We start from the raw sequence: 14,464 nt of genomic DNA, 5'->3' as shown, positions 1-14,464 counted from the left end.
CTGGTACAGAGCGGCTTCCGGTGGTCGCGGTGGAGGAAGCGGAAGGGCCGGGAATATGGCGGTGGAGGCGGTGGGGAGAGCGTGGGGGGGACCGGTGATGGCGGCCGCTGCGGGGGGCTGCTGGGCCTCGCTTCCAGCCTGGTGGGCGATGCTCCGGGGACTGCTTCTGGCCGTGCTGGCAGCGGGTGAGGTTTGAGACGAGCGGGGTTTCCCCCAGGTTGCAACCGCTCGGCGGCTGAGGTGAAGGCAGCGAGGGCCGGGCCTGCCCCCCTGTGAGGTGGCGGCACCCTCCGAGCTGGGGAGGGGCTGGCGTTCCCCCTTTCCGAGTCATGGAGAGCGTTTTGGGGTGCCGGAGCCCCGGGTTTGTCCCCCTCTTAGGCGGGGCTGTGTTTTCTCCGCAGGTTCCTGCCAGGGGAACTCTGTGGAGAGGAAGATCTACATCCCCCTGAACAAAACGGCGCCGTGCGTCCGCCTCCTGAATGCCACCCACCAGATCGGCTGCCAGTGTGAGTACAGCAGCGGGGCCCCCGAGCTGCGCCTTGGGTGCGAGGCAGCTCTTGGGCTTGCCTGGGTCAGTGCTGCCCTTGTTTTCTTCGCTGTTTGCCCTGTTTTCCAATCCTACTCTCGTGTTGCTGGCTACAGACCTGTTTCTGCTAAGTTGAGGGGTGGAAACCTTAAAGAGTTCTCCAAAATCCCTGCTAAGGTGGAGAGCAGAGTTTTGAGCCAAGCTCTGAGCGCTGCAGAGTGCATGAGGGGTTAACAAGGCATGAGAGTGAAGGAGTGACAAGGTAGCATCTGAAGGGGGTTTGGCTGAGCTGCTTGTGCAGTGCTGTTAACATTGTAAGGGGGGTTTTGCCGTATTGGAATGGGGAAGGCAGGAGTGCATGACTTACAATGGAAAGATCGATAAGGGAACCTCATTCAAGCAGTGTTCTTGGCTCATTTTACTGTGACTCTGTGTTTTGCTCATTCTCCATTCAGTTTTGCTTCCACAGTGAGCCACTCCCTGCAGCAGAGGTTCTCAGCTGCCACTAAAGGGCAGCACTTGGTCTGTAGATAACCCAGGGTACAAGGTTCTCTGTGTTCTCTTCCACCTTGTGTGTGAGCTCAGTGTTTGGGCAGACAGCCATACACAGCCCTGCCTTCCTGCTTACTAACTGTGCTGGGGAGCAAAATGCTTGGTTTTATCCATAGCTTCTTATAAAGCATTTTGTCAGTCGTCCAGTTCCTTTGGTGGAATCACAAGCAGTGGACCTCCTTTGTTGTTATTCCCCTTTGCTGTCCCACTCTTAGCTCATGCTGAGCTATGATTTACCATCTTTACTCTTTGCTGAGGGCAGCACTAAACTGCTTGTGTGCCTGTGGTGATTGAGGCAGGTGCCTTTCTGTCTCAGGGCCTCAAGTTTCCTCCTTCCTTATTCTCTTCAGTCACAAGAGACTTCTAGTTGCTTATTTAGCAACTAAATGGAGGCCCTTGAACATGCTTAACCAAAAGATGCTTCCACCACAGGAGTGTTTATTTCTTAATCTATGTGTTCAGCTATTTTGAGTTCCCTGCTAAAAGCCACTGTTCCTTTTTCTGTCCTGCTCTAGCCAAATAATGCTTCTTCACCAAACTGCTTCTTCCAGCCCTGTAACTCCATGAGCTGTCCTTCCCTAAAGCCCTTACCAGCACACTGCCCTGCTGTTCCGTTGTGCCTTAGGGTGGGAATGAAGCAGATCACTGTGAGACATAAAGGGCACACTCTCTTCCCACAGCCTCTATCAGTGGAGACACAGGGGTGATCCATGTGGTGGAGAAGGAGGAGGACCTGAACTGGGTGCTGGCTGATGGCCCACACCCACCCTACATGGTCCTGTTGGATGGGAGCCTCTTCAACAGGTTGGTCATTGTCAGTTTTTATCTTCCCAGGGTGATGGGAGCCTGCAAGAGCAGCGTGGGTCCCTGTTGTGGTGATGGAAACATCATTTTTCAAGTGATAGATGGCAGAATCAGCCCTCACAGATTGAAGTGTAGTGACATTGAAACATTTGTGGGTTTACTGTGGTTTAGTGCCTGAATTGATTTCTTCTTAAACAGACTGCTTTGCTGTTAGAGCTCTGCTCTGTGTCAATTCTTATGCCACATTCATCACTGTAGCAGTTACAAAAGTTCATTAAACAGTATGATTAAGATTGGTCACATCTCTTCTGGGCAGAGCAGGAAAGAAGGGGCTGAACTTCTCTGCTTGTTGCAGAATTCATTACTGAATTCATCATTTCAGTTGTATGTTCTCTCTTCCAGGAGGGTAATGCAGCAGCTGAAGGGAACCTCACGAGTGTCTGGCCTTGCTGTGGCCATTGCCAAGCCAAGCCCTCCCCAGGGATTCTCTCCTGGTTTGAAGTGCCCCAATGATGGGTTTGGTAAGGAAATGTTAAGTTTTTATCCTTGTTGGGAGGAAGAGAACTGGTGCTTTTACACTGTATGGGCCAAGAGGTGCAAAGGATAGCTGAAATTTCAGCTATATGTCAAAATGGCGTTTAAGAGAACAGGCTCAATATGTTATTTCAAAGCAGCTGGTGTGAACTGGAATCTAATCATTTCCCAACAAGGGCTGGGATAGCAGCTTTAGAGAAGACAGACAAATGTTAAACCTGACCACGGGTTGTGGTAACTTTGTCTTTAACACATGAAATTTGTCCTTTGTCCACATGTGATCATTAAAGCATCTTATGTTGGTATAGACCGTGTGGAACGTGCATGAACCTTTCTGTCCCAGCCAGTTCCTGCTTTTTAAAATGACATTGTGCTCCTCTGAATTCCCCCTGTGCTCTCACTTAGGTTTTCATTCCCCCTGTGCTTTCACTTAGGTTTTCATTTCACTGTTTTCTTCATGCAGCAGATTTGCTCTGTTATATTTTGCACATTCTGTGAAATTGCTCCACCTTCTGTAGTTTTGCAGCTTTCTGCTGCACAGGATGCCCTGTCCCCTCCTGAGAGGAGTCTGGTGTGCTGCATTTGTCCTGCCTCTGCCTCCACGCTGTTTGTACCATATCTAGATGTTAATGTGATAGGCACATTTGCAGCTGCCTCAGGGTTTCTTCCAGCACACAATGAGCCCAGAAACTGTGGGTTTGTATGTTCCTCCTTTTGAAGTAGAATGTTTCTCTGTGTGCTTCCTCCACTCTCTCAGCAGGTGATAAATGCTCTCTGAGTTCTCCTGCCAGCCTCCTGGCATGGGATGGCTCTGAGCATGCACGTTCCTCATCCTCTCGGCATGGCACAATGCTCTGTCTCTGCCACTCGGCCACATGCAGTGACCAGCTCCATCTCTCCAAGCTTTTATCAGCTGGTTCCTCAGCCCATAATGCTGCTCATTCTGGATGTGCTGCTATTTTCTCAGCAGGCCCTACTTCTCCTGCAGTCTGTTATTCTCTTGCAGCTTCAGGTTTGCCCATTTCTTTTCTGTTTCCAGGTGTCTATTCCAAAGATTATGGCCCTCAGTTTGCACACTGCAATAAGACCGTGTGGAATCCTGTGGGGAGTGGGCTTTCATATGAGGATTTTGACTTCCCTATTTTTCTCCTCGAAGATGCCAATGAGACACAAGTTATTAAGCAGGTACTGCACTTCCTCAGTGAGCAGGGGAGGGGAAACTGCTGCACAGCTAAGGAAAGGGGGCACGAAGTTTTGTTTCCTCTCGGATGTTGAAATGTAGAGTAAAAAGACGTTTGATTTTACATGCAGGACACAGTGCTATTACAGAAAGGTTAATTTTGGAATGATTTTTATTTCCATCCAGTGTTATCAAGACCATAATGTCCCTCGTGATGGATCTGGCCCCGAGTACCCTCTCTGTGCCATGCAGCTTTTCTCCCACATGCATGCTGTCACCAGCACTGTCACGTGCATGAGACGCAGCTCCCTCCAAAGCACCTTCAGCATTAATCCAGGTGAGCAGATTCCTTTTCCCTTGTCAGCCCCATAAGACTGGTGGTAAGAATCCCAGGGGAATACAGTTGTGTAAAAGAAAGGAGTGTGTACATGCACTGAAATCCTTTCCCCTGGCAGTGACTTTCCTGGGGCCAGGACTTCACCCCTGTGGAGCAGAAACTCATAGATCCACTGAGCTGACCAGAAAGCTCATTTCCCACTTGTCACTGCTGTAATCTCAACTCAGACAATGATTTTTCCTGTTTCCTAGAGGTTGTCTGTGATCCTCTCCTTGATTACAACGTGTGGAGCACCTTGCAACCTATTAATTCCTCTGGGAAAGTCGATCCTGAGAAGGAAGTTATTATTGTCGCCACACGAGTAGGTACCTCCTGATCCTGCTTTGTAGATCATGGAACAGGATTCTGGAGAGATGTGGGCTTCAAGTCTCATGGGAATATACTTCTCTGACTTAGTTTCATTTCTTCCCATGTTCTAAACCTTTTAGACCTCACTGGCTGTTGGGTTTCTGCAAGTACAAGCCTTTTGATTGGTGGGTTTACCTAGTTTTTTGTTTCGACAGAAGGACATCTGCATTTTACTTCTGTTTTACATGGGGCTTTTCTCAGCATTTCTTTCACTGATGGAACAAGACAAGTAGAAATAACATGTCTGTTGGGCTTTCCTAAGATATTTCACACCCTTATAAAGTGTCACAGACAGCATAGTTGGCTCATCTGTATTTTTTGGGGGGAAGAGACTGAATCACATGGAGACTTTGTTGTGTGTCGGGCAGTGAGTCAGTGTCAGAGCTGAGAATGAAGTTCACTTCCCCATCTAGCAGTTGGTTTACAGTCACTTTCCAAGCTCCAGTTCCAGACTCCCTTTTGTCCTTGTCTCAGAGGCTCATGCTGAAGAGGGATTTTGGCATTAAAATAGCACTATAGTCGCTAATCTCTGTTTTCTGGACAGGGCTCTGAGAGCTCAGGACTGCCACAGCAATGTTGTTGGTATTTTAAGTTTCATTAAACAGGGTGCTTTGGTTCTTCACTTATCAGTAGGATGAGGGGGATAGGAGTGAGGTGATAGATTTGCTCTCCAATGCTCTATTCCTCTCTCTGTGCGCACATTTCTTACACCTCCTGTTTGTGCTTCCAGATTGACAGCCATTCCTTCTTCTGGAACATTGCACCCGGGGCAGAGAGTGCTGTCTCTTCTTTTGTGACCCACTTGGCTGCTGCTGAAGCCCTTCACAAAGCATCAGATGTTCATTTGCTGCAAAGGAATATAATGTTCACCTTCTTCCAAGGGGTAAGAGCTGTGGCATCGCTCCACCATTTGGCTTGTTCCAAGAGATCAAATCAGCCCTTAGCTGCCTGCAAATGAACTTTTTCCCTACTCTTTGTACAAAGTCAATTTGTCTGCATCCCCACACCGTGCTTCTCTCTGCTCCCCCAGTGAGAACAGGGTCTTAATTGCACTGGGATAACAACAGCAGATGGAGCTTCCACTGGGGGCTACCCATATTCTGCCCCACAGTTCATGTTGTATGAATGACACAAACTTTGCTTTCCTCATGTCTCCTCCCAGTGTGCCTGCCTGTGTACCTGCTCTCTGCCTCACCCCCATTAGGGATGAACTGCAGTGGCCAGGCTTTAAATTCTGAAATGAAGCCCAGAAAAGGGCTAGATTAAAAATATATGTGTTGACGACAGCAAAATGCAGCTCATTTCTGAGAGCCCAGCTCTGGAGTTGGCAGCTGTGGAAAAGCAGAACAAGCGTGTGGAGGAGGGACTGATGGCCAACAGCTGATGTTCCCCTCAAGGCATCTGCACACTGATGGCTTCTTTTGTGCAGCTTTGTGAAACTGGCTCCCACAGCCGCATGCTGTGGCCATGTGATTCCCTTCATTCACCCTCCTCAGTACATACATGATCGAGATTGCTCAGGGGGAGACCCAGCAGACAGAAGGAATGGACATTCTCTGTCATGCTCCCAGAAAGGAGGAGGGATAAGAAGACTTGACTGTAAATGAGTCAAGAGGAAAGTCTTGTTGCTGCCTCTGACTTCATTGCCTGCTTTTGTCTTCTTAAGGGCATCTATTCTTCCCCAGCTCCTTATAGCTCCCTTGACAAACTCATCCAGCCTTTACTTCCTTATTCTTTTAGGGGAAACAGACATCCCCCTTTTCAGGAAAATGTGTAGTTCCTGGAATGGAGAATTCCCTTTTTCCCTGACTTGCTGTACTCCTTACTAAAAAACAAAGAAGGATGGCTTATGCCAGAGTAAAGGCTATGTTAATTCCTCTCTGCTGTTACTCACAGTAACAGTATCTCGCTAGATATCGGTGCTCACTTAACTCTGACCAACTTTGTGGAATTCAATAGCTGTCCCCTGGGCTTTTTTTGCTCAATGCCTTCCTTTTTGTCCTTTGCTCCATCCCTTCCTACAACACCTTCGTCTTTGGAGCCAGGCACAATGGCATATTTACTTTGGTTTTCCAGTGTGTCGCAGGCTATGTGAACCTTCAGAAACACTTGGGGCAGTAGTTGCCCCTCCGACTCTTGGGTTTGGTCCACCTCAGTCTCTCAGATATTGCTGGTAGTTGCCCCAGGCACATATCCAGGTGATTCCTGTGTGGCTGGATTCTCTCTTCTGTTGCAGGAGACCTTTGATTACATTGGCAGCTCACGAATGGTGTATGATATGGAAAAAGACAAGTTTCCTCTCCGCTTGGACAACATTCATTCATTTGTGGAGTTGAATCAGGTGTGGGATAACTCCGGGGACCTTTTTATTCCCTGTTTCTCTGTGATAATTGAGCTGGGCTTTTCCCAGCCAGCTTTTAACTGGGCTTGATTTTTCCCTGGGCTGAACTTGCCTCCTCTGCAAGAGTCAGTGATGTTCAGCCACATACTCATGGTGGTTTCGTTTTCTTCTTGAAGGTGGCTCTGAGGAATGATTCGGTCCTATGGATGCATACAGACCCTGTCTCTCGAATGAATGAATCTGTTAATGTACAGGTAATAGAAAGTAATCTGTGTGGTTGATCTTTAGCACACTGCAGATAATCAGGATGTGGATCTTTGTGGACATGCTGGAGTGAGTCCAGAGGAGGCCATGGAGATGCTGCGGCAGCTGGAACGGCTCTGTTCTTGAGCCAGGCTGAGAGATCTGGGCTGGATCAGCCCAGATAAGAGAAGGCTCCTTAAGGGGAGACCTGAGAGCAGCTCCACTGCCTAAAGGGGCTACAGGAAACCTGGAGAGGGGCTTTGGATAAGGGCCTGTAGGGACAGGCCAAGGGGAATGGCTTTAACCTGACAGAGGGGAGACTGAGATGAGCTCTTAGGCAGATATTCTTCCCTGTTGAGGGTGCTGAGGTGCTGGCACAGGGTGCCCAGAGAAGCTGTGGCTGCCCCATCCCTGGCAGTGTTCAAGGCCAGGTTGGACAGGGCTTGGAACAACCCAAACCATTCTATGATTCTATAATATTAACCTTTCCGGAGAAATAACACATCCAAAAGGGCAGCAGAACAGTGCTGGTTTCTCTTCTTTCAGGTTAGAAACTTGCTGGATATCCTGGGGAACAGCAGCCTGGGAGCAAACGTGACTTTTCAGGAAGCTGGATTCTCGCAGCCTCTTCCCCCATCCTCCTTCCAGCGCTTCCTTCGAGCCCGGCACATCCCTGGAGTAGTCCTGACTGACCACAGAACCGCCTTCCAGAACAGGTACTTGCTTCTCCAGGCTCAGCAGGTCCAGGCTGGCCTCTGGCCAAAGGCAGTGGTGCCAGCAGATGGCACCTGAGCTCCTGCAACATACATGTGTGCTCCCCAACATACATGTGGGGGAGCAGAGGAGCAGACATGTGCCATGTCATTGAACAAGCACGACATAATTATTCTGACAAGCGAAAGAAATCCAGTTTTGTACAGAAAATGTTCCCCACAGCTGGCTGGAAGCCAAAGGTGAGCAAATGGCAACTGAGCGTGCCTAAGCCTCATCTGTTCTTCCAGCAGCTAGCTGCCTTTTTTTTGTTGTTTTTAATACAGCTTTCTATTTGCAATGGCAAAAAGCCCCAGGCAGTGGAAAGAGCACTTGCATTCACCCCACATGACCCTACTATGGTGTGCTGCTTGGAGACCCCCTGCTCCGCTTCGACTTTGGAGTGGAAATGTGGGGTCGAAGACAGAAATATTCCTCATTCTTCTTCCCTAAACTCTCCAAATCATCCCTTTCCCTTCATTTTCTCTCCTTCCCTGCTGTTTCTGAGGCTCTCTGTAGCAATCAAGGGGAAATAGCTTCCCTTTCACCTCTAAATCTGCACTGCTTTAAAGGGATAAGAAAACCTAAGCTGGAGGAAAGCACAGCTTGCTGCTGTGGGACCTTTGTGTAGACTGGTGATGTCGGGTGCACGGACCATGTGTTGGGTTTTTAGCCCAATTCCCAGTTCAGCTGTGTGTGCCTTGGTGGAAATCTCTCTCGGAGCGCACTTGGAATTCCTCCCTGCCTTCAAGATAGGGCATTAATAAAATCCACTGGCACGACTTGCAGCAAAAGCCCTTTTCCCAGGAGCCCTTGTGCATGGGCTCTCCTTGCCTCAGTTTCTCTACCCATTTAATAGCTTGGGCTGTCGCCCACCTGAAAGCTAATCACAGCCTGTAAATTGCTTGGAGATCCTCAGATGGGAGAAGCTGTGGAAGGGCCAAGTTCATTATAAAGCCTCATTAAATGCTTTAAGGAGCGTGTGGCAGGGCAGTGCTTTGGCAGGGCTGTCTCTCCGCTCCCAGGAGACTGCTCCCACTGTTTGGTTTAGGCACAGTCTGAATTGAATTCCATGCCCCGTGGTTTCTTTCTGCCCCTCCCCAACCTCTGTTTGCCTTCTTCTTTGCAGATACTACCAGAGCATGTACGACACTCCAGAGAACATCCAGATGCAATACCCCGAGGGGCTTAGCCCTGAGGAGACCTTGGAGTATGTCACGGATACAGCCAAGGTTCCTGATGCCCGTTTTCTTTAGCTGCTGCACCTGGGGCAGATGGGGCTTTGGGTAGGGGCGGATAGAAGCAAGCTCATGAGGAGAGGGGGGAAACCTGTTTCCAAAAAGGGCAGAAAGAAGGTGGGGAGTGCTTTGTACGGTGACAAAGGCAATAGCTACTCAAATGCTAGCACAACGTGAGGGTTTTGATGGATGTATAGATCTTGGCTTGCTCTCCTGCTTGTTTTGCTGGATCTGCCTGTCTTGATTAACACAGAGCGCTCTTCCTTTGCAGTCCCTGGCAGAAGTTGCCACAGTGGTCGCCCGTGCTCTCTACCGCCTTGCAGGGGGAGCCAACACCACCTCTGCTATTCAGGCAGATCCAAGAACGGTACGAGCAGATGGGATTGAGTCCCTGCATCTCTGATGAGCCCTCACGTACTTCCCTTCTGTCTCTGTTTAGATGTGTTTACACAGCACGCTGTCCTGTCTGTCTCAGTGAGGGCTTTACTTCCCCCCTTTGCTCTTTCCTCACCACAGCTGAGTGAAAACCCTTTCACCCTTCTCTACTTCACCTGATCTCAGGCCAGGCATTAAGCTTCAGGAGCCCTCTACAGAACAGAGCTCCTTTATCCTTGACCCACAGAGCAGAAGAATAAGCTGAGGTGAAATGGCAGCGTGCGCCACAGGGGTTGACTCAGGAGTTGGCAGACCTGGAATCAAACCCAATTTTCATAGCTTATATGAAATCATATACAGTCGTGACATACAGTTTCTCCTTTGCTCTGCTCTTGGCCCCTGTAGTGGGAAACATCCGTGAGCCAAATAATCTTGAGATATATAGCTGTTGGGGTGCTATTTTCTTTCCTCTTTGTATAAAGCAATTTCCATCTCTTCCCAGGTCTCTCGAATGCTGTATGGCTTTCTGATTAAAATGAACAATTCCTGGTTTCAGTCCATCATTAAACCAGACTTAAAAGGAATCCTGGGTAAGAGCAACACAGGACAGAAGAACAGGGGCTGGGTTTGACCCCATATGTTACCTGGCAGCTTTCTAAAGTGCCACATTGTCTGCTCCTGGCCTTCTCCCTGCCATTCCCTCTTCTCTGACTGCTCCAGGTGATGATGTTCCCCAGCACTATGTGGCTGTTTCCAGCCCTGTGAACACTACCTACCTTGTGCAGTATGTCCTGGCCAACCTCACGGGCACTGTTGTTAACTTCACTAAGGAGGAGTGCCTGAACCCTGAAAAATCACCCAACAGTGAGACAGAAGTAAGTAGCCATTAGAGTGACATTGGTGACAGACAAGCTTTGGTGGTTTCTGCTTTTGAGGAAGGCTGCTTAGGAATGCTTTCCTTTACTCGTAATAATGTGGGAGAAGTGGGAAACTCCCAACAGGGAGGCATCTTAATGCCCAGGGGCAGAGGAAGAGGAGGCCAGAGGATCCCCTTACAGTGAGAGCAGGCAGTAAAGTCTGTTTGTCTCTCCCCAGAGACACAGGTAAGGTTTCAGGACGAGGGGACAGGGCTTATTTGGTGGCTCTTTCCTGTCTCTTACTCTCCTGTTTTTATTGCAGATGTATGACTATGCCTGGGTGCAGGGTTCCCTTGATCCCAACTCGACATCCCGAGTCCCCTACTGCATTCGGTCAACTGTTCACCTAAGCAAAGCGCTCTCTCCTGCCTTTGAGCTGAGGCAGTGGGGATCTACAGAGTATTCCACATGGACAGAGAGTCGGTGGAAAGAGATCCGGGCCCGAATATTTCTGGTTGCCAGCAGGGAGCTAGAGGTGAGTTTGTACATGTCTGGAAAAGAAAGTAGAGGAAAAGATCTGACTGGCTTTGAATAGCACCTCTTGACTGCTGGAGAAACAACTCAGAGTTTGTTCCAAGATCTTCTGGGAGCTCCTCTGTTAAGAACAGGCTTTGATCCTGGAAAAGGAGGTGACCAAGAGCATTGCTGGTGATCATCCTTCCACCTCTGGCTATTTGTGGGTTAATAACAGAGTCACTGGGACTGAGACTGTGCAGAATAATCAAGAGTCCCATGAGCAGGCTGAGCTCTGTGAATAAAAGATAGAGGCACAGGAGTCTTAACCCCTTCCCCAGGCACAGGGATTCAACCTGGCTGTTGTTTTGCCTGATCCATGACCCAGATTTTCCTTCCTGCCCTTTGAATCCCCTCTTAACAGCAGAGAAATAAGTCTTTAATAACTTTCGCAAACAAAAGCTGATGGTGGTTCAGTGTCTCAGGTTCTGAGCAGCCCTTAGCTGAGTGTGATGTGGCTTAAGTGCCAGCAGAATAAGGGTTAAGCATACAGTCACACTGGGACACTGTGCCTGTTTTGATGCCCTCTGGTTGGCTGTTAATGATGTCAGGTTGTCAGGACTGACTCAGGAGTGCACAGGATGGCATCATCATGGCCTAGCAGTAAGCCACCCAAAGGCCATGCAAGCCCAGGCAGTTGTTGCACCTCTCAGGTGATTATTTGAAATCCAAGCAATTTAGTTCTGTAGCACTGGGCCTTTTGAACGCTGCCAGGCAAGCCCAGAGCCCTGCTTGTGTCTTGGCGTGTTACAGCCCAGCAGACACTGGTGCCCTGGAGATGCAGTTTGAGCCTAACCATTCCCAAAGTGTTGACCTGATTGAAAATGTACTGACAGAGTTCTGGTGACTGCTCTGTGGGGTCTGTTCTGAGATATTCCCATCCCTGGCAGTGTTCAAAGGCAGGCCGGATGGGGCTTGGAGCAACTTGGTCTAGTGGAAGGTGTTCCTTCCTGTGGGAGAGGGTGGGAACTGGATGAGCTTTAAGGTCCCTTCCAACCTAAACCATTCCGTGATTCTATAATCCATGATAGAACTTTCTTACCTTTTCTCTTGAACGTCAGTTTGTGTGCATTGGTGGCAACCACAGCAAAAGGTGACCTGATCCTACCTGGCAGATTGCCTACAGTTGCTTTCTTCTAAGGCTATAAGATCCTGGAGTATCTCCTCACCTCCATGTAGTAGTGAGCTGGTGTCTGTGGCTTTCTGATAGAGCCCCTCATTCATCAGGGACTGTGGCAATAGGACAAGGGGTGATGGATTTAAACTGAAACAGGGGAAGTTCAGGTTAGATATAAGGAAGAAGTTCTTTACTGCGAGGGTGGTGAAGCACTGGAACAGGTTGCCTGAAGACGTGCTAAATGCTCCATCCCTGGCAATGTGCAAGGCCAGGTTGAGCAGAGCCTTGGGTGATGTGGCCTAGTGTGGGGCATCCCTTCCCATGGCAGGGGGTTGGAACTGGATGATTTTAATGTCCTTTCCAACCCAAACTATTTTATGATTCAAGGCAAATTCTGGGGGGTGCTGCAGGGCTGTGTTTGTGACAACAATACTGAGTGTTTTCTCCTCCCTTCCTAGATAATCACTTTGGTTGTGGGCATTGCCATTCTGGTCTTCTCTCTCCTGGCCACCTATTTCATCAACGCCAAAGCAGATGTACTGTTTAGCATCCCCCGAGACCCTGGGGCTGTGGCTTACTGAAGATGCTCTTGAGAAGTCTTAGCCCTTGGATTACAATTGTCAAAGATAAAACTACACTGGAATGCCCCTGCCTCTGAATAGGGATGCAGATGGTTCTCTCCAGAGCTTCCACGCTCGGGTTCTGGGGCTGAGCCCTGAAAACATAAGAGACTTTCCCAGAAAACCGTGCCGACCAAGCCCTAAAGAAACTGTGACTGAGGAGTTCCCAAAGCCTTTCTTTTTAATTCGTCTTTACTTCTGAGCAATGTGAGAGGATTGGTCCTGTGCCAGTGAGATGACAAGGTGATGGAAGTGTTCCCTAGCTGAAGGCAAGGTGGAAAGGGAGATGTTTTCTCTGGGATGTATGTGGACCAGTGGATTTCCGTGGTGGCACGTGTTGCCCGTTTACGTCCCAGGCGTTGCTGTGAACCTGTGTATGTTCCAATGCAGGGAGGGCAAGGTGTGTTAAACAGATGATTAGATGTAAAATGTCCTTTTTTTAAATGGTGCAATATTTTCTGGGCCTTGTATATATATAAATAGTTCCATTTAATTAAAAAATTCTCCAATTACAAAGTTAACCCATTGCCTGGTTTGTCTTGGTTGCTGCCAAAGGACCAGAACCACTGGGTGTTGCAATACGGTCTCAGAGCTTTGTCTCATTTGGTTTGGGAATTATGGTGAAACCTGGAATTCTTTCTCTAGCTGGACAAAAGACACGATAGGGTGTTAACTCAATGTTGGTTAGACTGTAAGCAGTTCAAGGCAGGGATTGCTGGTCATTCCAAACAGCACTTTGTACCACGGTACCTTGATCTTGGTCAGGCCCTTGCAGCTGGTATAATAAACATGGTTTTTAATGATGCTCACACACTTTGTTTCCTTCTATGCCAGGGCTTAGTGCCCAGCAACAGCGAGCTCTGGGGGCTGGTGGTTGTGACTGCCCAGGCACTTGGATGTTCCTGATTGTTTCTTCTGTGTGAAAATTCACTTATTCTTCAGCAGATTTCAAGGTGTGATGGTGCTGCTGTCCAAAGCCAGGAGGGAGAAAACAGGGAGAGGGGATTAATACCAGAAATCAGAGCATGCTATAGCTGAAGCAGACCTCGCTTTCCCTTCCCTAGAGGATAGGGAGGGTTTATTGTGTTCAAGTCTTTTTTAGCTAGGCTTGCACTCTGGAGTTTTAAAGTCACTCAGACCCTCTACTTTCAGTGCTTCCCTGAGGAAGGGTTTTTCTACTTGCTGGTGCGTCCCACTATCAAGAAACTGCCTCTGATCCATGGTGGAATGTTTCTGTGCCTGATTTCATTTCTGCTAGCGATGCTGAAGAAATTGATATCTCAATTTACATGGGGATGTCTTGTCTTTACAATAAGGATTTTCATAGCCTCTAATTCCTAATCTTTGGCCTCATTCCAACTTTGGCAGAACAAAATCCCTTACCCAAAATTATCCAAGTAGACTCTTTCTGTGTGTGGAATTACATGGGGCGAGATGACCTCACAACTGTGTGGGCTGGCAGAGGATTAGGTAGAGTATGTGTTGCCTTCCCTAAGGTAAGTTCATTTTGGGCTTTTTATATATCAAACTGCAAATGCTTCATTCATGGAGCAGTGCTGTAGGGATAGATGTTGGGATTGGTGGTGGCTGACCAGCAGATGGGGTTGATATTGGGTTGAACTTAAACAGGGGAACTTCAGGTTGGATATAAGGAAGAAGTTCTTTACTGTGAGGGTGCTGAGGTGCTGGCACAGGGTGCCTAAAGAAGATGCTCCATCCCTGGCAGTGTGCAAGGCCAGGTTGGACAGAGCCTTGGGTGACATGGTCTAGTGTGAGACGTCCCTGCCCATCGCAGGGGCTTGCAACTGGATTATCTTAAGGTCCTTTCTAACCCAAACTGTTCGATAATTCTATATACTCAGTGTTCTTGATATCACTTTCATATTAAAACTGCATTCTTCCCATACTGCTGTCTCTCCCATCTCTCAAATCTAGGTTCTGTCCTTGGTTTTTTCTTTCCCCTGGAGGCTTCTGCATCTTTTTTCCCCTCCATACAACCAGAAATCAAC

The 14,464-nt window shown here is 48.5% G+C and overlaps 1 protein-coding gene across 1 annotated transcript; it reads left to right on the top strand.

Moving 5' to 3' along the window:
• The first annotated feature begins 54 nt into the window (after nt 1-54).
• Nucleotides 55-13,264, top strand: NCSTN (nicastrin). The gene is made up of 17 exons (XM_065660203.1): nt 55-185; nt 402-506; nt 1,759-1,882; nt 2,285-2,403; nt 3,456-3,601; nt 3,783-3,933; nt 4,185-4,294; nt 5,072-5,224; nt 6,578-6,682; nt 6,859-6,936; nt 7,472-7,641; nt 8,805-8,907; nt 9,185-9,280; nt 9,791-9,878; nt 10,009-10,163; nt 10,468-10,680; nt 12,294-13,264. Exons 1-17 carry the CDS (start codon nt 56-58, stop codon nt 12,414-12,416), a joined length of 2,169 nt encoding a protein of 722 aa, XP_065516275.1. The 5' UTR covers nt 55; the 3' UTR covers nt 12,417-13,264.
• The last annotated feature ends 1,200 nt before the right edge of the window (nt 13,265-14,464 follow it).

The sequence above is a fragment of the Lathamus discolor genome, chromosome 24 (assembly GCF_037157495.1).
Source record: "Lathamus discolor isolate bLatDis1 chromosome 24, bLatDis1.hap1, whole genome shotgun sequence".
NCBI classification, from domain to species: domain Eukaryota; kingdom Metazoa; phylum Chordata; class Aves; order Psittaciformes; family Psittacidae; genus Lathamus; species Lathamus discolor.
The sequence above is the reverse complement of the archived record's forward strand: the minus strand, read 5'-3'. Positions and strand labels throughout refer to the sequence as shown.

What these genes read in the sequence shown, in the direction of transcription:
- NCSTN (XM_065660203.1), top strand. Translation starts at nt 56, where the DNA reads ATGGCGGTGGAGGCGGTGGGGAGAGCGTGGGGGGGACCGGTGATGGCG. An exon ending in GATGGGAGCCTCTTCAACAG is followed by an intron (nt 1,883 to 2,284) that starts GTTGGTCATTGT and finishes TCTCTCTTCCAG; the next exon opens with GAGGGTAATGCAGCAGCTGA. An exon ending in TTCAGGCAGATCCAAGAACG is followed by an intron (nt 9,281 to 9,790) that starts GTACGAGCAGAT and finishes ATCTCTTCCCAG; the next exon opens with GTCTCTCGAATGCTGTATGG.